General features: G+C 42.4%; 2 protein-coding genes across 7 annotated transcripts in view; one reads left to right on the forward strand and one right to left on the reverse strand.

Moving 5' to 3' along the window:
• The window catches only part of ATAD2B (ATPase family AAA domain containing 2B), a 152,552-nt gene extending 139,331 nt beyond the window's left edge, over positions 1–13,221 (reverse strand). For 2 of the 3 annotated variants that reach the window (XM_076000579.1, XM_076000578.1), the window contains exon 1: positions 1,445–2,043. In XM_076000579.1, the coding sequence (XP_075856694.1) occupies positions 1,445–1,660 (216 nt within the window). In that variant the 5' untranslated portion in view covers positions 1,661–2,043. Of the gene's footprint in view, positions 1–1,444; positions 2,044–12,025; positions 12,157–12,896 lie in introns of those variants that run through there. The other variant, XM_076000580.1, reaches the window with a different exon arrangement.
• Positions 13,222–13,380: 159 nt separating this feature from the next.
• UBXN2A (UBX domain protein 2A) overlaps positions 13,381–25,345 on the forward strand; it is a 50,983-nt gene continuing 39,018 nt past the window's right edge. For 3 of the 4 annotated variants that reach the window (XM_012788080.3, XM_012788081.3, XM_076000582.1), the window contains exon 1: positions 13,381–13,518. The gene's annotated coding sequence lies outside the window, so the exon portion shown is untranslated. The remainder of the gene's footprint in view (positions 13,519–25,345) is intronic. The other variant, XM_076000581.1, reaches the window with a different exon arrangement.

Below are 25,345 nucleotides of genomic sequence, written 5' to 3' on the forward strand. Positions count from 1 at the left end.
TATTCTAAAATATATGATAGCATCAGTAAGTCAAGAAGCTTGTACATGCTTGGAATAGTTTGTACAAAAGGCCTAGACTTCAGAATACTTATACCAAATAGTTTGGCTCAACTTTCAGATTTAGAGGTCTGTAAGCCCCCCAAATAGTCTATTAAATAGGACAGTTCTGAACACAACCTCCAGATTTTTAGCATATAAAAGACAAAAAATTTTCAAAGACATAATACATATATTTCAGCGTAATAAAGTTTTTCTGTTGTATTTGCCTAGATCCATTTTGATTTGTGTCAAAACAGTACGAAACACAGAGAAAGCACACACAAACCGCAATCTTGTAGACCCCTATAGAACTTAAAATACTGCTTTCTCTCCCATAAAAACAAAACGGTGTAAATTTAAAGGAGCATTTTAAATGAACAGCATTTTTTAGCCAAGTTACTTAGCAAGTTAACCTCTTTCTAGACAGAAGCAAACACTCTTCTCTGCATTCACAAGCAATCTCATAATAGCACAAATGTGTCAATTCCTTTAAAGCCATAAATACCTGCGCTAGCTTAGTTTTACCAAGTAGAAAATAGAATTTCAAGATCTTTCAACCACTTTTGTAAAAAAACTAATCACCGGCTTCTTCAAATGTCACATTTACAATTGTATGACACCAACAGTGTTAATTCGTCTTCTGTGATATTACCATAACAAAAACGGAATCATCCAAGAAACCACACAATTTTGAGACGTAAGTGTCAACTATCCAAAACATTCAACTTGTTTCTTTGAACATGTTCCTTTTGTGACCTGTAAGCTCTGGACCTTGCTAGAACCTTGGTTAGCGGGCTGGCCGGTTCTTCAGCTACAACATTATGTTTGATCTCTTCTGCCTAGAGAGGCGATAGCGTTGATTTTGTTTTTAAAGTTGGTGTCAGAGCAGCTACAAACTTTTTGCAGCATCCCTGCCTGACTGCCAACTGGAGCTCTCTGTTCACTTCCTCACGAACTTGAACCACCCCCAAACTGAGAGTAAGCCAGAGTTAGACAGCGGCAGGAACTGACACACTTTCAAGAAGGGTTTGACACCTCCGAAAACTTTCACTTCTCCAACCCTTCCACCCTGGGACCCTAGCTCTTGCTTCCCCTAGAATTCCCCTCTGAAACAGGACAAGGACACGGAAAGCAGATCGTTCGAATGCCCCCGAAAGGGACCCCAAATTCCTCTCCTCTGGACTCAAGTGCTGTTATTTACACAAAAGAGCCAGGCCAGAAAAGCAAAAGGGTTAGAATGGAAGCCCTTCAACGGAGTGCCACCCTCCACCGCACCCGCAGACCCTGTCTCCAGCCGCCCAAGCGGTCTCCACTAGAGGCTTCCTGCCCTCAACCCGGCCAGACAAAGCCCCAGCGGCCGGGCCGGCACTTCCAAGCCTCTGGACTCGGGCCGCCGCGCTCTTACCCGGGCCTCATCCAGAGCGACGCCGGTGCCACCGCTTCCCCCGGCCTTGGCGGCGGGGCAGCTGGCAGCGCGGGTCTTGGAGGAGCGGGTCCGAGAGGAGATGAAATGGCTGCTGCCTCCAGTCGCCCCAGGCTCAGCTCCGGCCCCAGGCCCAGGCCCGGGCCCAGGAGACTTGGACCCGAGAAGGCGCAGAGAGCTCTTCCGGGTGTTCACCATGGTCCAGCCAGGAGGACGGGGGCCACGCCGCGCCCGCCGCTCCCGGGAGAGCCGAGTAAGGCCGGCCCGCCGGCCGGGCAGTCAGGGCCAGGGGAGCCGAGCCCGGCGGAGAGAGACGAGCCGGCTCAGACTCCGCGGAGCGCAGACAGGGACAGCGGAGAGCAGGGCAGAGGAAGGGAAGTCGGCGCGAGAAGGCAGGCAGCGAGAGGCGGGAGCAATACTGCAAGCTGACAGCACAGACCCTCCGCCGGCTTCGCCCTCCTCAGCGGGAGCCGAGCGGAGCCGCCATTTCTACCCCTTTCTCTCTCGTTCTCGCTCTCGCTCCGTGCGTCAGGGTTCCAGCGCCGCAGGGCCGACGAGACCGCTTCCAGCCGCGGCCGCGGCGGGGCGCTGCAGGGCCGACAAGCCCTCCCCTTCCCGGCTTCTCCCTCCTCCCCCACGGCCTCCAGTGGCCCCGCCCCGGGCGCGGCGTCAGCGCTTGGCGGCCAGGGGAGTGACGCTCTGGGCTGTGTCAGCTCTATGGTTTCTCGGTTGCCCAACCGGTTAGGCTGGAGAGATGGGAAAAACCAGACCCGGAACTGGACGAGTTCGGGCGTGGGACTTGGTTCTGGGGCCCTGACTCCCAGCCGGGCTGGAATACCGCAGACACCCCCAGCATCACCCCAGTTGGCCTGGAAGTAGCGAGCCCGCCGGCAAAGGCGCGGCGGGGACTGGGAAGGCTGTTGAGGGCGCGGTGAGCTGAGTCGAATACCCAAGGCGAGGCACTGAAGTTGAGTCGCACTTTGCATAGCTGTAAAAAGGAGAATGACAAGTGTGATAAAATAGATCTGTGCAGTGTCTGGAACACAGTAAGCTTAAGAAAAAAAGAAAAAGCCAGCTAGAACCCTACGTCTTTAAACAAAGCGAGCCAGGGTCGTTTCCTATGGCTTTAGCCAGATGTAAGGCGGAGTCACAATGAATTCCTTCAGAGTCTAGTTTATCACGGTCCCTTCCCCTTCAGCCCCACCCACCACCACCACCACCCCCGCGGAAAAATTAAGAATGCAAAACGCTGAACTCCAAGATTTAAAATTTGTAATTTAACTCCAAAAGAAAAAAATTAAGCTACACAATATATGAAAGGCTCCGCTGTTAAGCAAAAATTATGTTCTTTTTAAAAATTCACCGTACATTAAAGATAGCCTATTTATTGGGCAGAAGTTCTCCCTGTTTATTAAACTAAGAAATATTGAAAACTCTAGACAAGCCCTATAAAAATCAACTGGCATCAAAATTAGAGTATTCTAACCATCCAAACTCATCATTCAAGAAAACTTCCTATAACGCTGGTAATAAGAACAGTTTCTCTATTTCAGAAGCATTATGGGTTCCAGAGAAGGAAACAAATCCTTCTTACACTAATTTGCATACCACACCCAACCCTTGACATTCACCACTTACTGCTGCTTCGTAATGGGTGTGGATACCTCATCAAGGAACAAGACCTGGATTTTCCTGGGTCACTTAGCTATGACATCATTGAACGGAATAACCACTTTCATTTCCTGCAGAAAGAGGCTAATGTTAAATAGTCTATGAAGTGTCCAGGGAAGGTGTGTGGTATGCAAATTAGCATATAAAGGATTTGTGCGTGCCTTCCTCGTTTGTTTCTGTAGTCCTAAATTGTGAAGGCCAGGTTACCAATTGGGTTACCGTATCCCATACCATTTACTATCAATAAATGTTTACCTAAGTCCAACTGGTGTTAGGCACTCTGCCAGCCCAGGGAATAGATAGATGTTTAAAAAAAAAAGATAGTTCTGGCCCTCAAAGAGCTCACAGCCTGGGAGGCAATGAAAAACATAGGCAAGAAACCAGTAAGCTGCAATTGCAAGGTGATAAGAAAGAAAGAGGCAGATCACTCAAGGTCAGGAGTTTGAAACCAGCCTGAGCAAGAGCGAGACCCCCATCTCTACTAAAAAATAGAAAAAATTAACTGCCCAACTAAAAATAGAGAAAAAAATTAGGCGGGCATGGTGGCGCATGCCTATAGTCCCAGCTACTCGGGAGGCTGAAGGTAAAAGGATTGCTTGAGCCCAGGAGTTTGAGGTTGCTGTAAGCTAGGCTGACGCCCTGGGACGCTAGCCTGGGCAACAGAGTGAGACTCTGTCTCAAAGAAAAGGAAAAAGAAAAACATAATAAAGGAGAAAAGCCATCTCAGTAGATTCAGAAAAAGCATTTGACAAATTCAGCATTTATGATTTTTAAAATCTCCATAAAGTAGGACTAGAAGGTAACTTATAAAGAGCACCTAAGAAAACGCCTATAGGCCGGGCGCGGTGGCTCACGCCTGTAATCCTAGCACTCTGGGAGGCCGAGGCGGGCGGATTGCTCAAGGTCAGGAGTTCAAAACCAGCCTGAGCGAGACCCCGTCTCTACTATAAAAATAGAAAGAAATTAATTGGCCAACTAATATATATATATAAAAAAATTAGCCGGGCATGGTGGCTCATGCCTGTAGTCCCAGCTACCTGGGAGGCTGAGGCAGGAGGATCGCTTGAGCCCAGGAGTTTGAGGTTGCTGTGAGCTAGGCTGACGCCACGGCACTCACTCTAGCCTAGGCAAGAAAGCGAGACTCTGTCTCAAAAAAAACAAAAAAAACAAAAAACGCCTATAGCTAACATCATAATAAATGATGAAAGCCAAATTCTTTCCCCCTAATTTCAGGAACAAGGCAAGGATGTCTGCTCTAATCATTTCTATTCAACATTATTCTGAACTCCTAGGTAGTATAGGAAAATAAATAGGAAGGAAAAATAACTAAAAGTTATAGTTTGGAGAAGAAGGAACTGTCTTTATTAGCAAACAACATGATAGTCTTAGAGAAAATCTTAACTCTAAGGGGGGACAAAACTAGAACCAATTTATTTCTATATAATAGCAACAAACAAGAGGACATTGATTGAAATCCACAGTGATAAATTTAATGAAATATATGGAAAACCTATACACTGATAAAAAAAAAATATTGCCGAGATGCTCTTCTAAGAGGAAAAAGCAAAACAAGAGAAAGTTAAGATTTTTATTTTTAAAAAATAGATTAAGGTCCGGCGCAGTGGCTCACGCCTGTAATACTAGCACTCTGGGAGGCCAAGGTGGGTGGATTGCTTGAGGTCAGGAGTTCAAAACCAGCCTGAGCAAGAACGAGACCCCATCTCTACTATAAATAGAAATTAATTGGCCAACTAATATTGTGGATGGAAAAAATCCAAGCCCTGAAATATTTGAAAGAAGTTTATTCTGAGCCAAATTTGAGGACCATGACCCAGAGCCACTCTCAAGAAGCCTTGAGCAAATGGGCTCACTGTGGCTGAGTTACAGTTCAGTTTTATACATTTTCAGAGAGACAAGGGTTACAGGCAAAGTCACAACTCAGTACATGAGAGGCATACATTGGTTTGGCCCAAAAAGGTGAGACATCTCGAAGAGGGGGCTTACAGGTTATTGGCTGAGAGAGTTAGACTTTATCCAGAAGACCAGAAAGGACATGCTTATTTTAAGATAAGGTTGTGGGCTCTGGGAAGTCCAGACAGGAGGACATTTTAAATTTACAATAGGCGCCTGCTAGGATGTTTTAAGATGCTTTAAATTTAAGAATAGGCATCTGCTAGGATGCTTGAGTTAAGACATTTTAAATTTATGATAGGCATCTGCTAGGATGCTTGAATTAAGACTGGGGCTTCTTATCTTTTAGGCGATGTTAATGCCATACCAGAATCAGGTCGGGAAGTAAGCCACTGCTTCATTTGGTTAACAAAAGCCGCTTAGTGGGAATTTACCTTTTGTCAGCCTGACCCAGCTGGCCTCCTTAGGAAGGAGTTTTTAGCAAAAGAAAAAAATCAGAGTTCAGTCCTCAATATACATAGAAAAAATTAGCCAGGCATGGTGGCACATGCCTGTAGTCCCAGCTACTTGAGAGGCTGAGACAGCAGGATGGCTTGAGCCCTGGAGTTTGAGGTTGCTGTGAACTAGGCAGATGCCGCGGCACTCACTCTAGCCTGGGCAACAAAGTGAGGCTGTGTCTCAAAAAAAAAAAAAATAGATTAAGAAAATGATTTAAGAAATTAAAAAAATATATTGCCGAGAAAAAAGAAGGAACACCTAAATAAGCAGAGAGATGACCAGATAACTTAATACTATTAGATGAAAAGTATTCTGAAATTGACCAGTAGATTCAGGCCAATCCCAGCCAAAATCCCAACAGACATTTTGTAGAGATTAAGAAACTAAATTTTAGCCAAGCGTGGTGGTTTACGCCTGTAATCCGAGCACTCTGGGAGGCTGAGGCAGGCGGATGTTTGAGCTCAGGAATTCTAGACCATCCTGAGAAAGAGTGAGACCCTGTCTCTACAAAAATAGAAAACATTAGCCGGGCATGGTGGCACGTGCCTGTAGTCCCAGCTACTCAGGAGGCTGAGGCAGAAGGATTGCTTAAGCCCAGGAGTTAGAGGTTGCTGTGAACTAGGCTGACGCCAGGGCACTCTAGCCAGGGCAACAAAGTGAGACTCTTGTCTCAAAAAAAAAAGAAACTGAATCTTGGCCAGGCATGGTGGCTCACGCTTGTAATCCTAGCACTCCGGGAGGCCGAGGCAGGAGGATTGCTTGAGCTCAGGAGTTTGAGACCAGCATAAGCAAGAGTGAGACCCCGTCTCTACTATAAACAGAAAGAAATTAGCCAAACAACTAAAAATAGAAAAAATTAGCCGACATGGCCGTGAGTGCCTGTAGTCCCAGCTACTCAGGTGGCTGAGGGAGGGAGATTGCCTGAGAGTTTGACCCCTATTGTGTACTTGTGCAATAGCTACTTTGTAAAGAACTCTGGAAAATATCTAATAAATATATAATTCAGTCTACACCCTTAAGAAATTTAAAATCCTGTTTGAGTCTTTAGACTTGTAACTGAAAAACCAACAGAGAAAGGAATTAGAAAAAGGGCAAACTTAAACACAAAGCTAGCAGAAGGAAGGAAATAAAGATGAGAGTGAAAATAAAATAGAGAATAGAAAAGCATCCCCTTAATATTTTGGGGAAAAAGAAAGAAATAACAAAAATTCTGAACAGATCTATAACAAGAGATACAATCAATATTCAAACCCCTCCAACAAAGAAAAGCCCCAGACCAGATGACTTTACTGATTCATTTAAAGAAGAATTAACACCAATTCTTAAAATCTTCTGAAAAGTAGAAGAGGGAGAAACATTTTCTAACTCATTCTATAAGGCTAACATTACCTTGATCCCAAAGCCAACCAAAAACATCCCAAGAAAACTATAGGACAATGTCCCTTGTGAATATAAATGCAAAAATCCTCAACAACATACTAACAAACTAAATCCACCAGCATAATGAAAGGATTATATATCATGACCAAGTGGGATTTATCCCAATACCATTTATTGGGGAAAGGACAGTCTCTTTAGCAAATGGTGCTGGGAAAACTGGAAACTCATATGCAAAAGGATAAAGTTGGACCCTTATCTTACACTATATACAAAAACAAATCAAAATGGATCAAATACCTAAATGTCAGAGCAAAGACTATAAAATGCTTAGAAGAAAACACAGGGGGAGGGCCGGGCGAGGTGGCTCATGCCTAGCACTCTGGGATGCAGAGGCCAGTGGATCACTCAAGGTCAGGAGTTTGAAACCAGCCTGGGCAAGAGCAAGACCCCATCTCTACTAAAAATAGAAAGAAATTAATTGGCCAACTAATATATATAGAGAAAAAATTAGCCAGGCATGGTGGCACTTGCCTGTAGTCCCAGCCACTCGGGAGGCTGAGGCAGAAGGATCGCTTGAGCCCAGGAGTTTGAGGTTGCTGTGAACTAGGCAGATGCCGCGGCACTCACTCTAGCCTGGGCAACAAAGTGAGACTCTGTCTCAAAAAAAGAAAACACAGGGGGAGTTCTTCATGACATTGGGTTTGGCAATGGTTTCTTGAATATGACATCAAAAGTATAGCCAAAACAAATTGGATTGAAATTTAAAACTTTTGACTGGACACAGTGGCTCACGCCTATAATCCCAACAGTTTGGGAGGCTGAGATGGGAGGATCACTTGAGGCCAGGAGTCTGAGACCAATATGGATGACAGAGGGAGACCCTATCTCTGAATTAAAAACATTTGTTTAAATTTTTAATTGTTATGTATCAAAGGATACTATCAACAGAGTGAAAAGACAATCTACAGAATGAGAGAAAAGATTTGCAAATCACATATCTGGTAAAGGATTAATGTCCGTAATATATACAAAAAACTCCAAAACTCCTATAACTCAAGAACAAAAAATAAAACTATTTGAAAATTTACAAAGAACTTAAATAGACATTTCTCCAAAGAAGATATACAAATAGTTAATAGACATATGTAAAGATGCTCAACATCACTAGTCATTAGGGAATACAAATCAAAACCACAATGAGATACCACATAATACCAGTTAGGATGGCTAGTATAAATGCGAACATGCACACACGCACAGAGAAAATAACAAATGTTGGGAGAATGTGGAGAAATTGAAACCCTGCTACATTGTTGGTGGGAAGGTAAAGAGGTGCAGACATTTGGAAAACAGTTTGGATATTCCTCAAAAAGTTAAATGTAGAAATACCATATTCTACTTCCAAGTATATACTCAAAAGAATTGAAAGTAGGGACTCAATCAAATACTTGCACACCAATGTTCATAGCAGCAATATTCATGATAACCAGAAGGTGGAAGCAACTCAAATGGCCATCAAGAAATAAATAACAAAATGTAGTATGCACATACAATGGAATATTATTCAACCATAGTTAAGAAATGAAATACTAATTGATACATACTATTAATACAAAATAGATGAACCTTCAAAACAATTATGCTGAGTGAAATAAGCAAGACACAAAAGGACAAATATTGTAGGATTCCAATTATTTGAGGCTACTAGAATAGGCAAATTCATAATAAAAGCAGAATAGAGGTTGCCAGGGACTGAAGGGAGGGAGGGCAGGGGAGTTATTGTTTAATAGGTACAGACTTTCTGTTTGGGATGATAAAAGTTCTGTAAATAGATAATGCTGATGGCTGTGCAACTTTTTTTTTTTTTTTGAGACAGAGTCTCACTCTGTTGTCCGGGCTAGAATGCCATGGCATCAGCCTAGCTCATAGCAACCTCAAACTCCTGGGCTCCAGCAATCCTCCTGCTTCAGCCTCCTGAGTAGCTGCGACTACAGGCATGGCCACCATGTCCAGCTAATTTATATATATATATATATATATATATATATATATATATATATATATATTTAGTTTTCCAGCTAATTTATTTCTTTTTTTTTTTTTTTCATCCTTGCAAATGCAGGAAATATTTCTATTTTTTAAATAGAGACGGGGTCTCACTCTTGCTCAGGCTTGTCTTGAATTCCTGAGCTCAAAAGATCTTCCGTTCTTGGCCTCTCAGAATGCTAGGATTACAGGTGTGAGCCACCACACCCTGCCAACTATACAACATTGTGAATGTACTTAATGCCACTGAATTGCACTCTTAAAAATGGTTAAAATGTTTTTTTTAAAGTGTATAAAAAAGATAAATAAGAACAAATGAATATTTTTTAAAATTTTATATAAACAAATAGATCAGCAGAACAGAATACAGGGCACAGAAAACAGACCTCAGCATTGATGAGGATTTGATATATGAGGTATCATTACAAATCTGTAAGAAAAATGTACTGTTCAATAAATGGCATTGGAACCACTGGCTTTATCTGTTAGATATTATACTATATAAATATACCTAGATCTAAATCCAAGATGTCAATTTGTTTTTCTCATTAAGCAAGAGTGAAGGTATTAAAATAGATCATTCTCCAAATATAGCTGGGCAGGTTAAGATGGAAGGTTTAATATAAATGTACTGCTGCCTCCTTCCCAGATCCTCAGTTAAAAGATCACTAGGAAACCAGGCCAGGTCACGCCTGTAATCCTAGCACTCTGGGAGGCCAAGGCGGGCAGATTGCTGGAGGTCAGGAGTTCGAAACCAGCCCGACCAAGAGCGAGACCCCGTCTCTCCTAAAAATAGAAAGAAATTAATTGGCCAAATAAAAATATATAGAAAAAATTAGCCGGGCATGGTGGTACATGCCTGTAGTCCCAGCTACTTGGGAGGCTGAGGCAGAAGGATTGCTTGAGCCCAGGAGTTTGAGGTTGCTGTGAGCTAGGCTGATGCCATGGCACTCACTCTAGCCTGGGCAACAAAGCGAGACTCTGTCTCAAAAAAAAAGATCACTAGGAAACCAATAAATAGTATTTGCATTTTTACAGAATAATCAATCAATACATCACATTAATAGAATGAAGAGAAAAGATCACATGAGCATCTCAATTGAAACAAAAAAAGCATTTGACAAAATCCAACACCCTTTCATGATAAAAAACATTCAACAAGCAATGGTGCTATAGTACCTCTTGTATTATCCTGGATAGAGCTGGAACCCATTCTACTAAGTGAAATATCCCAAGAATGGAAAAAGAAGCACTACATGTACTCACCATCAAACTGGTATTAACAGATCAACACTTAAGTGTGCATATAGTAATAACATTCATCAGATGTCGGCAGATGGGAGAGAGGAGGAAGGGATGGGTATAAACACACTTAATGGGTGTGGTGTGCACCGTCTGGGAGATGGACGTGCTTGAAGCTCTGACTTGGGTGGGGCAAAGGCAATGTATGTAACCCTAACATTTGTACTCCCATAATATGCTGAAATAAAAAACTAAAATAAAATAAAACACTCAGCAAACTAGGAATAGATGGGAGTTTCCTCAACATGATAAAGAGCATTTATGAAAAACACACGAGTAATATTATACTCAATGGTGAAAAACTGAAAGCTTTTCCCCTAAAATTAGGAACAAGACAAGGAAGCCCACTTTCACCATTTCTATTCACCTTTGGCTGGAAGGTCTATGTAAAGCAAGTACGCAAGAAAAAGAAATAAAAGGCATGCAAATCAGAAAGAATTTAAAACTATATTAGCAGATGACATGATCTCATGTGTACAAAATCCTATAGAATCTATTTAAAAAGTGATTAGAACTCTCTGTATTTCTACTTGTTATGAGGACAAAAAAAAGAGAAAAAATGAAAAAGAATTAAATAATAATAATAAGTGATTAGAACTTATAAATGAACTCAGTAAAATTGTTGGATACAAGATCAACACACAAAAATCAGTGGTATTTCTAAATACTGGCAATAAAAAATCCAAAAAGGAAATTAAAGAAATTCAGTGCTTGACTGATCCCAAAACCATCCCCCCTGCCTGTCATCCATGGAAAAATTGTCTTCTATGAAATCGATCCCTGGTGCCAAAAATGTTGGGGACCACTGGTATAGCCTACTGCATACCTAGGCTATATGGTATACAGGTTACAAACCAGGACAGCATGTTACTATAACTGAATATTATAGGCAATTGTAACACAATAATTATTTGTGTATCTAAACATAGAAAAGTACAGTAAAAATAAGGTTTTATAATTTTATGGGACCATCATTGTATAAAATTAATATATGCTGTAAGTCATTGACCAAAATATCCTTATGTAGCATGTGACTCTAAATGGAAAGACATTGATGTTTATGAATTGGAAGACAATTTTGTTAAGATGTCAATATTCCTCAAATTGATCTACCAATTCAATAAATCCCTATCGAAATCCCAGTGGCTGCTTCTTCTTCTTCTTTTTTTTTTTTTTAGAGAGAGAGGTCTCATTCTGTAGCCCAGGCTCAAGTGCAGCAGCTCACAGCTCACAGCTCACAGCGGCCTCCAACTCCTGGCCTCAAGCAATCCTCTGGCCTCATCCTCTGGAGTAGCTGGGACTACAGGTATCAGTCACTTTGCCTGGCCCAATGGCTTTTTTTTCTTACAGAAATGAAAAAGCTGATCATAAAATTCATACAGAATTGCAAGGGACCCTGACTAGCCTAAACAATCTTGAAAAAGAGGAACAAAGTTGAAGGACTCACACTTCCTAATTTCAAAACCTACTACAAAGCTATAGTAGTCAAAACAGTATGGTACTGGCCTAATGATAGCCAAATAATCAATGGAATCGAATTGAGAGCACAGAAACAAAGCTATACATCAATGGTCAATTGATTTTCAACAAGAGAAAGAATCCTCTCTTCATCAAATAGTGGGAGGACAAAAAAACCAGAAGAGCTCTCACTGAAGGGTCAAAGAAAAGTCTCCTTGCCCAAAGGAATAAAAGTAACTCTTTACTATGCTTCAACAGACAAGATGTCAGGAGCCCTGATTTGAGAGTTGAACTTACCATGGCATCCCTGAATCAATGAACAGGAGACGAGTTTCAAAAGACTCACAAGTTGCTTTCTCCTTGGTAGGTATGGCAGGGGTCTGTAGGTGAAGCCCAAACTCACACTGAGTCCTGGCAGGCACTAAAAACTGTCAAGTAAAAAACAAATCTCAATTTAGGCAAATCAAGACTTTATTTGAAAGGATTATTGCAACAGGTGATAAAGGGAGGAGGACAATTGCAACAGGGAGGATGCTGGAGTATAAGATTAAAAAACAAATTTGGATTTAAGTAAGGAGACTTTAGTGGAAGAGATTATTCCAAGGAGAGAGAAAGAGACTATTGCAATGGACAGTTGAGCAGGGGAGACCACGGCAACAGGGAGAACTCTCCGACCATGAGATCTGCAACTATCTCCTAAGTCAGACTGAAAAGGGCTTTTCTTTTATAGGGAGGAGTGAATAAAAGCTAGAAAAACCTGGGTGTGGGGAAGCAGAGGAAAAAAGGTGGAGATGGCAGAAATCAGAGTGTCAAAGAATGTATTACAGAGGTCGGCCTGTTTTCCAGGGAGTGGTGGCAAGGAGGGGTGGTTTGCTGGTTCAGTCTGAGTGTGGGTCAAAGTTTAGAGGCCTGGGCCTGGGGCAATGTAATCTCAGCTACTGAGAGTGGGAGGGCTGAGAGGGTCCTGTTAGGGGATGGGCAACACAGTGGAAATGTATTCAAAAAACAAAATGAAAGTTTAGAGGTTTGGAGGAAAAATGCTTAGCTAAAGTTTGGTTAAATCAACGCAGGCAGTATTTCGTCCAGAATAGTCAGTGAGTGAGTACAAGCATTTCAGCTAATCATTCATGTGGCAACGAATTGGAATTTGGAGGGTTTCGCGTCTGACCTTGTTATAAACAAGGGAGCATCCGTATGTCGTGTCTAAATCCTATGGGGAAGGGTGACTCCAGGTAGTAGGCCCTTTCAGGAACACAAAAGGGTGGGGGAATGTCTTGAAGCGTCGCTGGCTTTCCAGGATCTCTGGGCTCAGGTAAAGTTCAACATTGTCAGAACGCAGAACAATCTCTCCACAAATTTACTCAGAGGCTGAAGCGCTTGGTTTTCAGGTGAGCCCACATCTAGCTCCTGGCATTTTCCGCGCCCAGTGGAGAGGCAACAGGCTGCGGCGCGGTCGTTAGGGAGTAGGAAGCCGCCATTAGTTCGGGTAACGCCGGGGTCTGAGGGAGCTGCGGCGGCAAGCCCCGCCCCTCTGCGCGCTCCCTCGCGGGCGCGCGCGCTCTCCAGGTCTGCGCGGAGCCGGCCTCGGCGCGCTGGGCGCCCGACGCCGGCGCCCAGCGGAGACCGAACAAGGCGGGCTGGGTACCAGCGGCGCGGCTGCGGAGCCTAGACGGCTCTAGGGGTGGCGGCGCTTGGAGTCTGAGGGGCTCTAGCCAAGCGGCTGCGGCTGTGCCCGCGGTCCCTGAGCGAAGTGAGGCCGAAGCCGCGAGGCCGCGAGGCCGCGCCCGGAGGTGAGTTTCCTGCGGCCGCGCCGCGTTCGCCCGGCTGAGGGACTGGGCGTCCGCTCGCCGCCGGGCTTGGGCCGGCGCTTCCCCGGCGGGGCCGAGGGCTCGTTGTCTCGGGCCGAGCTGTCACGGCCCGTCTGTGTCCGGTGAATCCCGGATCCGGAGGGTTTCGGACCGTGCGTCTGCGACCCGGGAAAGGGCGCTGGCGGCGGGGCTCCTGGCCAGCCTAGGTGAGCCGCAGGTCTTGGCTCCTGACTCGGCTCGCAGCTTTACTCGAGTACTCAGTGAAAGCACGTCGTTTGGTGATCCTCTCGGGCGTTCGGAAACTTGCACCTACCTGCTACCAAAATGTTTCCATTTCCAAGGACGAACGCTGCAAACGCACTATCTAGAAACACAAAGTGTGTCTGTTTTAGGTGGACATTTCGAAGTTGAGTTCTTCAGTGTCTCACAACATCCTTTGATGTTTTGAAGGTCTAATGTTCGCTGTTTTCATATTTCCTTTCTTTTTTGCGTCCTTTTTTCTTTTCACTCCCAGTAATAAAACCGTTTGCTTGTCAGCAGTGATGGACGTTAATGTGGTGTCCAGCGTTGGTTGCTTTGTACGTAATTTGAGGTAATTAAAAATAAAACAGAAAACTGCCGATTTGTGTTGATGTTAATGCAGAAAAGAACGATGTGGTACTATAAAATGTGACTGTAGTTTGGTTTTAGGGGGAAAATTTTAAAAGTTAATGATGTGTTTTCTCTAAATATTCTGAAAGTCGTATTTATTTAAAAGACAGTTAAATGCAATGAATATTGAGCATCTTTATATATAATACTAATGTTGATAATAGGCACTGGTGAAATCCAAAAATGAGTAAGAATTGTGTGCAGGAAGGAAAGAGTGGAGTGGTAAAGCACCCACTAATGATACAAGATAGAATACAGTACAGTCTTAACAGAGCTGCTACTCATTGAGCACTTATTCTCAGATGGGCGCTGTTAGGTATTTGCATACTTAATATACACTTTAATTATTTAATATTTTATCATTCAAACTTTTTTAGTACTTACTATGTCCTGCGTGCTAAGGATATGGTAACAATTAGATTATATGGTGTGATTGGGCAAAACACATTAAACAAATAATCACACAAATAAATGCCAGTAAACCAAGACAGACACTTAGAAGAAAGAATGTACAGTGTTTGGGAGAGAATGTAACATGGGGACTTATCCCAGCTAGGGAAATTAGGTAAGGTTTTTGTAGGAAGTCTTGGAGCTCTGAGACATTATGGGTAAGGAGGAATTAGGTGAAGTTGACTCCCAAAGGAGAGGAGAAAGGCCCAGGCAAAGACAATAGATTGCACGGAGGCTAGGGAAGATGGTCATTTCAGCAGTTGGAGTGTGGAAAACAAAAAGGAGCTGTGGTAAAGTAGGTTAGGGCCAGAGAGATAATGCGGTGTCTTTTAAGCAATGTCAAGGATTTGGAATCAGCTTTTTCTTTTTTAATCCTTTTTTCTTTTTTTGAGACCAAGTCTTGCTCTGTTGCCCCGGCTAGAGTGCCATGGATGTCATCAGCCTAGCTCACAGCAACCTCAAACACCTGACCTCAAGCCATCCTCCCACCTAGGCGTCTGAGAGTGCTAGGATTACAGGCAGGAGCCACCTTGCCTGGCCTTAATCTTTTTTTTTTTTAAACTCTTAAAACCCACTCAAATAGAGAGAACAGTACAATGAACTCTCCAGTAATAGTCCCCAAAGGATTTGTACTTTATTCTAAGAACAATGGGAAGTCATTGAAAGGTTTTTGTTTTTTTTTAATTTCAGCATATTCTGGGGGTACAAATGTTTAGGTACTAATGTTTACATATATTGCTTTTGCCCCACCTGAGTCAGAGCTTCAAGCATATCCATCCCCCCAATAGTGCACACTGCACCCATTAGGTGTGAACATACCCATCCCTACTCCCCCATGCCATTGAAAGGTTTTAAGAAGGGAAGTCCTGCCATCAGATTTGTATTTCAAAAAGGTTGTATGGCCGGCACAGGTGGCTCACGCCTATAATCCTAGCACTCTGGGAGGCCGAGGCGGGAGGATTGCGCGAGGTCAGGAGTTCAGTTCAAAACCAGCCTGAGTGAGACCCCAACCCCATCTCTACTAAAAATAGAAAGAAATTAATTGGCCAACTAATATATACAGATAAAAGATTAGCCGGGCATGGGGGCGCATGCCTGTAGTCCCAGCTACTCGGGGAGGCTGAGGCAGCAAGGATCCCTTGAGCCCAGGAGTTTGAGGTTCTTGTGAGTTAGGCTGACACCATGGCACTCACTCTAGCCTGGGCAACAAAGCAAGACTCTGTCTAAAAAAAAAAAAAAAAGGTTGTAACTGGCTCTATGAACAAATTTCAATGACCCTTATGTTTTTGTTTTTGTTTTTTTTTTTTGAGACAGAGTCTCACTTGTTGCCCAGGCTAGAGTGAGTGCCATGGCGTCAGCCTAGCTCACAGCAACCTCAAACTCCTGGGCTCAAGCGATCCTCCTGCCTCAGCCTCCCGAGTAGCTGGGACTACAGGCATGCGCCACCATGCCCGGCTAATTTTTTTCTATATATATTAGTTGGCCAATTAATTTCTTTCTATTTATAGTAGAGACGAGGTCTCGCTCTTGCTCAGGCTGGTTTCGAACTCCTGACCTTGAGCAATCCGCCCGTCTCGGCCTCCCAGAGAGCTAGGATTACAGGCGTGAGCCACCACGCCCGGCCAACCCTTATGTTTTTTTATAATCCTCTCCCTCTCATGTTTTAGATTCTCATGCCATTAGGGGTTGGTGACCAGAACCCTGGAACTTCAACTACTTGACCTTTTGAGTTGTTTCCCAGAAATGATAGAATTTCTGCAAGAGAAAGGTGTTGAGATTCTGAAGGCCCCTCCCGCAGACTTCCTAAGGCAATATTCCCCATCCCTCATAACATGCCCTGGTGCATGAAGCCCCTTGTTAAAAAGCCTTTACTCTCAGTTGGGAAGATGGATTTGACGCTGCTTCCCCATTCTCCTTACTTTTTCATGTTAAAAGTTCCTTTCTTCCTTGGCAATCCTTGTCCCAATAATTGGATTTCTGTGCAGCAAGTAACCAGACTTATGGTAGACTCATTTTGGGTTTGCTAACAAGGTCATCCTGACTGCTGTGTAGAAACTGGATTGGATAGGGATAAGAATGGATGTGAGGAAACCACCTGGAGGTGATGGTGGTTGGGACTGGAGTTGTCTCAGTGAAAATGAGGCAAATTTATGAATACCTAACTGATCTCCTCTCACATTAGTGATTCTGTATTCACATCTATTGGAGTAATCATGTAAAGTTTTCTTTTCTTTTCTTTTTTTCTTTTTTTTTTTCAAAACAGAGTCTCACTCTGTTTCCTGGACTAGAGTACTGTGGCTTCAGCCTAGCACACAGCAACCTCAGACTCCTGGGCTTAGGCGATCCTCCTGCCTCAGCCTCCCAAATAGCTGAGACTATAGGCATGTACCACCATGCCCGGCTAATTTTCTCTATATATTTTTAATTGTCCAGCTAATTTCTTTAGATTATTTTAGTAGAGACATGGTCTCGCTGTTGCTCAGGCTGCTCTCAAACTCCTGAGCTCAAAGCATCCACCTGCCTCGGCCTCCCAGAGTGCTAAGATTACAGGTGAGAGCCACTGCACCTGGCCTCATGGAAAGTTTTCTAAAGGAGATTGTATTTGAGATGGACTTTGCAAGGTAGGATAACGTTTCTGTATTACCCCTGGAATGAGAATGTCTTGATGTCAAAGGATGATTCAGTGGCCGGGCGTGGTGGCTCACGCCTGTAATCCTAGCACTCTGGGAGGCTGAGGCGGGCGGATTGCTTAAGGTCAGGAGTTCGAAACCCCGTCTCTACTATATATAAAAAAGAAATTAATTGGCCAACTAATATACATAGAAAAAATTAGCCGGGCATGGTGGTGCATGCCTTTAGTCCCAGCTACTCAGTAGGCTGAGGCAGGAGGATCGCTTGAGCCCAGGAGTTTGAGGTTGCTGTGAGCTACACTGACACCATGGCACTCAACTCTAGCCTGGGCAACAAAGTGAGACTCTGTCTCAAAAAAAAAAAAAAAAAAGGATGATTCAGTGACCTTGCCAATCTGCATAAATTTCACCTTTTCCCTAATTTTCTCATTTAAATTACTGTTATCACTATCACTTTGGTTCTTGGACAAAAATAACTCTACCATTAACAATTTTTTTTATGAAAGGACAAAAATATATTTTCTTGATTACTGTGATTATAGCTAAGATAAGCCAAAACTTTCCAAAAGATTTCATTTTCTGGCCAGGCGAGGTGGAGTGGCTCACGCATGTAATCTTAGCACTCTGGGAGGCCGAGGCGGGCAGATTGCTCAAGGTCAGGAGTTCGAAACCAGCCTAACCAAGAGCAAGACCCTGTCTCTACTATAAATAGAAAGAAATTAATTGGCCAACTAATATATATATAGAAAAAATTAGCCGGGCATGGTGCCACATGCCTGTAGTCCCAGCTACTTGGGAGGCTGAGGCAGAAAGATTGCTTGAGCCCAGGAGTTTGAGGTTGCTGTGAGCTAGGCTGATGCCATGGCACTCACTCTAGCCTGGGCAACAAAGCGAGACTCTGTCTCAAAAAAAAAAAAAAAAAAAAGTGAGACTCTGTCTCAAAAAAAACCAAACCAAATGGAAAAAAAAAAAAAAAAAGATTTCATTTTCTATAACTTAGTATTTGGTAAACTGGAATTCATAAAATATGTAAATAAACTGTCTTTTAAAGTGTTTGCTTCCGCTGGTCATGGCAACTTATGCTTGTAATCATGGTACTTTGGGATGCTGAGGCAGAAGGATCACTTTAGGTCAGGAGTTGTAGACCATTCTGGGCAGTATAGCGAGACTCCATCTCTACAAAAAATTTTTCTTTTTTTTTTTTTTTTCTACAAAAAATTTTTAAAAACTAGCTGGGAATGCTGGTATGCGCCTGTAGTTCTAGCAACTTGGGAGGCTGAGATAGGAGGATTGCTTGATCCCAGGAGTTGGAGATTGCAGTGGGCTGTGATCAAGGCACTGTACTCTAGCCTTGGTGACAGAATGAGACCCTGCTTCTTAAAATTAATGAATTAATTATTTCATTCTGATGCTGTCATGATTAGGTTGCTCTTAGAGGCTTAATCACATTCCGTGGAAGATCTAAGTAAAAGGAACCCCACTTGGAAATGTGAACCATTGGTCTCTCCTCTCCTCTCCTCTTCTCTTCTCTTCTCTTCTCTTCTCTTCTCTTCTCTTCTCTTCTCTTCTCTTCTCTTCTCTTCTCTTCTCTTCTCTTCTCTTCTCTCTTCTCTTTTCCTCTTCCTCTTCCTCTTCTCTTTCTCTCACTCTGTTGCCAGGGCTAGAGTGCCATGCGTCAGCCTAGCTCACAGCAACCTCAAACTCCTGGGCTCAGGCGATCCTCCTGCCTCAGCCTCCTGAGTGAGTAGCTGGGACTACAGGTAAGTGCCACCATGCCCGGCTAATTTTTTTTTTTTTTGTATACTTTTAATTGGCCAATTAATTTCTTTCTATTTTTAGTAGAGACAGGGTCTCACTCTTGCTCAGGCTGGTTTGGAACTCCTGACCTTGAGCGATCCTTCTGTCTCAGCCTCCCAGAATGCTAGGATTAAAGGTGTGAACCACCTGGCCTGGCCAGCCATTGGTTTCTTTTCCCTCATGTTTAATACTAGAAATGGCTTTATCTTTAGAGAGAAACTTTAGTTTCTGTGTAACGATAGCATGCCCAGTTGTATAATGTCTTGATGCAAATTCATAATCTTAAAAAAAGTCACCTGGAGCTGTGGTCCCTGGCCTGTTAGGAACCAGGCAGCACAGCAGGAGGTGACTGGCAGGTGAGTAAGCAAAGCTTCATCTGTATTACAGGGGATCCCCATCACATCACCACACACCTCCTGTCAGATCTGCAGCAGCATTAGTTTCTCATAGGAGTGAACCCTACTGTAAACTGTGCATGTAAGGGATAGGTTGTACGCTCCTTATAAGAATCCACGGCCTGATGAACTGAGGTGGGGCTGAGGAGGTGATGCTAGTGCTGGGGAGTGGCTGCAAATACAAATTATCATCAGCAGAGAGATTTGACTGCACAATAATTGTAATGCCCTTGAATGATCCCGAAACCATCTCCCCCCACCTTCCATGGAAAAATTATCTTCCGTGAAACGGGTCCCTCAAGCCAAAATAGTTGGGAACTGCTGGCCTAGAGTATATGTTTATAAACATAAATAAAATTGGTAATATGCAATGTTTTTTTTTTTTCATTTTTTTGAGACAGAGTCTCACTTTGTTGCCCAGGCTAGAGTGAGTGCCGTGGCATCAGTCTAGCTCACAGCAACCTCAAACTCCTGGGCTCAAGCAATGCTCCTGCCTCAGCCTCCTGAGTAGCTGGGACTACAGGCATGTGCCACCATGCCCAGCTAATTTATATTACTTGGCCAATTAATTTCTTTGTATTTACAGTAGAGAGGGGGGTCTCGATCTTGTTCAGGCTGGTTTCGAACTCCTGGCCTCAAGCAGTCCACCCGCCTCGGCCTCCCAAAGTGCTAGGATTACAGGCGTGAGCCACCACGCCCGGCCAAAATCACAATTTTTGAGATTAAGTCTGAAGATGTTTCTTACTGATCAATGTAACAGATTATGATGGAGGGATGAGAAATGACAAAGGAGCATAAAACACTTGTATTCTCAGTATCTCCTTTAGTCCTCAAAACAACCTTGTGAGAAGGATAATTATCTCCATGTTACATGTTGCGCAGCTGGGACTCAGAAGTTAAATCATTTGTATAAAGTCACCCAGCTCCAATGGTGTAACCAGTATTCTAGTACAAGTCTATTTGAATTCAGAGTCCATTTTATCTTTATTCTCTTTGGCTGTCATGAAACAGGTAAAAGCAATTTATCAATAGCTTATAATTATTAAAATGATCGGGAAAAAAACTGTTAGTAATTTCCTAATGACCAATAATGGGAAACTTAGAATCTTTTTTTTTTTTTTGAGACAGAGTCTCCCTTTGTTGCCTAGGCTAGAATGAGTGCTGTGGTGTCAGACTAGCTCACAGCAACCTCAAACTCCTGGGCTCAAGCAATCCGTCTGCCTCAGCCTCCCAAGTGGCTGGGACTACAGGCATGCCACCATGCCCGGCTAATTTTTTGTATATATATATTAGTTGGCCAATTAATTTCTTTCTATTTATAGTAGAGACGGGGTCTCACTCTTGCTCAGGCTGGTTTCAAATTTGTGACCTCCAGCAATCCACCCACCTCTGCCTTCCAGAGTGCTAGGATTACAGGCTGAGCCACCACGCCCGGCCTTAGGAGAAGAATATTAATACTAAGGATTTAATATTTCACCTTATAAAGGTGAAAATATAGTAGAAAAAGATCTTCAGCTAGGACTTGAAAGATAGTTAGGATTTGAGTGCCTAGAAGAATGGTTACAGTGTGAACAAAGAAGTAGAATAAACTTCTGTTTGTGAGATAATAAAGATCATATCTAAACTGTGGGATTATTTTATTTTTAATTGACAATAATTATATATATATTTATAGGGTACATTGTGATGTTTCCATACTTGTATACATTGTAGAACCATCAAATCATGCCAATTAACATATCCATCACCTCAAATATAATTTATTTGTGGTGGGTAAGAACATTTAAAATCCATTCTTTTTGTTATTTTGAAATATACATTACTATTACCTATAGGAGGTTATTTTGAATTAGTCGGAAATAATGTTGCAAAAGTGTCAAGTGAGAAACAAACAGCCCCACCAGATTATAATATCCACAAGGGCTGGAATCTTTGTCCATTTTGCTGAGTATATATCCAAAGTATCTAGAATCATTCATGCTTGATATATGGTAGATACTGAATAAATGTACACTTTAAATAATTTTTTGGTTTTCATACAGAGTCTTGCTCTGTTTCCCCAGCTAAAGTGTAGTGGTGTCGTCATACCTCACTACAACCTCAAATTCCTAGGCTTAAGCCATCCTCCTCCTTCAGCCTCCTAAGTAGCTGGGACTACCTGTACACTCCACCACGCCCAGCTAATTTTTTCTATTTTTGGCAGAGACAGGGTCTCACTCTCGCTCAGGCTGGTCTCGAACTCCTGAGTTCCAGCAATCCTCCCACCTTGGCCTCCCAGAATGCTAGGATTACAGGCATGAGCCACTGTGCCCAGCCTACTTTTTAAATATTTTAAACTTATTTAGGTATAATTGTTATATAATAAGAGGTACATATTTAAAGCATGCCATTTAACATTTTAATTTTTATTCTTTATTTTTTTGGAAATAGGGCCTTGCTATGTTGCCCAGGCTGGACTTCAACTCCTGGGCTTAAGAAATACTCCTGCCTCAGCCTTCCAAATAGTTGGGACTACAGGCATGCACCACTAGACCCAGCCATTGAATATTTTTAAATGAGATAGTATTCAACTGTATCTGTAATGCTTTATTTCTTAAATAAACAAAAAAGAAGCAAGTGAGTCAAAAATCTAAACATTTCTTAAATCTGAATGGTTGGGGCTGGGCCGGTGGCTCAGGCTTGTAATCCTAGCACTCTGGGTGGGCGGATTGCTCGAGTTCAGGAGTTCAAAACCAACCTGAGCAAGAGTGAGACCCCGTCTCTACTAAAAATAGACAGAAATTAATTGGCCAACTAATATATATATAGAAAAAATTAGCCGGGCATGGTGCCACATGCCTGTAGTCCCAGCTACTTGGGAGGCTGAGGCAGCAGGATTGCTTGAGTCCAGGAGTTTGAGGTTGCTATGAGCTAGGCTGTCACCATGGCACTGACTCTAGCCTGGGCAACAAAGCAAGACTCTGTCTCCAAAAAAAAAAAAAAAAATCTGAATGGTTGGGGTGTTTATATATTTCCCTATGCTTTATATGTGTTTGAAATGCTTAGACATTTTTAAAGGGGAGCAATAGTTTTAGAAATATGAGGCTTGAATGAAGGAGTCTTAGGAGAAAACATTAGTGGGGATGGAATTCTGGTTTTCTGAATATATTTTTATGTTTTTTTTTTGTTTTTGAGACAGAGTCTCGCTTTGTTGCCCAGGCTAGAGTGAGTGCTGTGGCGTCAGCCTAGCTCACAGCAACCTCAAACTCCTGGGCTCAAGCAAACCTTCTGCCTCAGCCTCCCAAGTAGCTGGGACTACAGGCATATGCCACTATGCCCGGCTAATTTTTTCTATATCTATTAGTTGGCCAATTAATTTCTTTCTATTTATAATAGAGACGGGGTCTTGTTCTTGCTCAGGCTGGTTTTGAACTCCTGACCTCAAGCAATCCGCCCGCCTTGGCCTCCCAGAGAGCTAAGATTACAGGCGTGAGCCACTGCACCTGGCCTCTGAATATATTTTTAAATTCTTTTGTGGTTTTAAAAAGTTTTTTAATGAAAATAATACATATACACAGTTTAAAGGGCAAATAGTGTTAGAAGTCTTAAAATTAAAAAATCCTCCCACTCTCGTTCTCTGGATACAATTACTTGGAACTCATGACTGCCTCTTCCATTATTTACTGCCATATTTCTAAGCATTGTATATATTGTTAGTGTCTAATTTTGGACAGTGCCTTTTATATTGGTGTTAGAATAGATAAGGCTTTTAGCTTTCTTATTCTTTTGCTTCTCAAACCCTTTTAATGGATTTAGGTTTTTGTTTTTGCTTTTCCCATAATAGTAAAAGTATACACCACCATTTTTTAACCCCTTTGGACCTCAGGTTCATCCTTGGTCCAGGGATGGTATAATTATATTTATTTAATAAATGTAATAAGCACTTGCAAACTCAAAAGAACATTGAAAGTGTTGAATCTTGTATCTAATGATCTTTTTTAATGGCTGCATTTAAAAAATATAGTTCAGTTAATCATAATCCTTTTACTACTTTTTTGATATTATAAAAATTATAGGCCGAGCACTGTGGCTAATGCCTGTAATTCTAGCACTCTGGGAGGCTGAGGCTGGAGGATCACTTGAGGTCAGGAGTTTAAGACCAGCCTGAGCAAGAGTGAGACTCCGTCTCTACTAAAAACAGAAAAATTAGCCTGGCATTGTGGTGTGTGCATGTAATCCCAGCTATTTGGGAGGCTGAGGCAGGAGAATTGCTTGAGCCCAGGAGTTGGAGGTTGCTATAGCACTCTACCCCAAGTGACAGAATGAGACTCCAGCTCCAAAAAATAAATAAGTAAATAGAAAAATTAGCCAGACATGGTGGTGCACACCTGTAGTCACAGCTACCCTGGAGCCTGAGGCAGGAGGATAACTTGAGCTCCCAGGAGTTTAAGGTTTTAGTGAGTTGTGATAGTGCCACTGAACCGTAGCCTGGGCAACAAAGCGAAACCAAAAATTCAGTATTAGAATCTTACAGGACCACTGTTGTATATGCAGTTCATTGTACACAAAACCATCATTATCCAGTACATTATTGTATTTGGAATTTGTTTTGTGAATATTGAGTTTACTGAATGGTTTGTCTTTCCCCATTAAAAAAAAAACAGTATGGACTCATGGTTTTTTGTTTTATCCAGTGGATTGTAATCCACTAGTATCATTACTTATTTGGATGTTCAATTTCCCAGTACCCTTTCAGGGTGGCTTTGGAGTTCTTTTGCCATATCCTCATCATTCGTTGAACACCTTCTGACTCTCTGGAGCAAGAGGGTGTTTCAGGCTCATCTTGTTTCTCTATTCTAGCGCTGGAATCAGCCTTTTCTCTAAGGAGCCATTTAGGAAAACCATTCTCCTTTTATAGGAATTGATATTTAGAAACCAACATGTGGGCACTTGATGTGCTTGTTGCTTTTGGTGTGTCACTGCTTCCAGGCCTTCTCAGTGGACAGATGGTTTGAACTATAGCTGTCCCTTGGTATCCCCAAGAAATAGGTTCCATAACCCTATCAGATACCAAAATCTAAGGATGCTGAAGTCCTTTTTATAAAATGATGTAGTATTTACAGATAACCTATGTACTTTTTCCTGTATACTTTAATTCATCTCTAGAGTACTTATAATACATAATACTATATAAATGCCATGTAAATAGTTGTTATACAGTTTTTTATTTATATTACTTTTGTTATTTTTAATTATTATTTTCCAAATATTTTCAATCTGTGATTGGGTTAAATATGCAGATGCAGAGGGCTGGCTGTGTTTTTTATTTTATTTTATTTTATTTTATTTTATTTTATTTTATTTTATTTTATTTTTTGAGTCAGAGTCTCACTTTGTTGCCCAAGCTAGAGTAAGTGCCATGGCGTCAGCCTAGTTCACAGCAACCTCAAACTCCTGGGCTCAAGCAATCCTACTGCCTCACCCTCCCGAGTAGCCGGGACTACAGGCATGCGCCACCATGCCTGGCTAATTTTTTCTATATCTATTAGTTGGCCAATTAATTTCTTTCTATTTATAGTAGAGACGGGGGTCTTGCTCTTGCTCAGCTGGTTTTGAACTCCTGACCTTGAGCAATCCTCCCACCTCAGCCTCTCAGAGAGCTAGGATTACAGGCGTGAGCCACCGGCCTGGCCTTGGCTGTGTTTTTTAAACAGTGATTTACTTGTTTCTGTTGGTATCTTTGTTATAAAGACAAAATGGTATTACAGGAAGTTTTAGAGAAAGCGAAAATAATCCATAATTTTATTGCCCCAACTGTAACTATTTTCATTTTTTCTTCTTCCTCCCTACTATTCATATGCATTCAGTTGCAATGCTAGTATATGAATGGTTTTTGTTTTCTTTGTT

The sequence above is a fragment of the Microcebus murinus genome, chromosome 3 (assembly GCF_040939455.1).
Source record: "Microcebus murinus isolate Inina chromosome 3, M.murinus_Inina_mat1.0, whole genome shotgun sequence".
In the NCBI taxonomy this organism is placed as follows: domain Eukaryota; kingdom Metazoa; phylum Chordata; class Mammalia; order Primates; family Cheirogaleidae; genus Microcebus; species Microcebus murinus.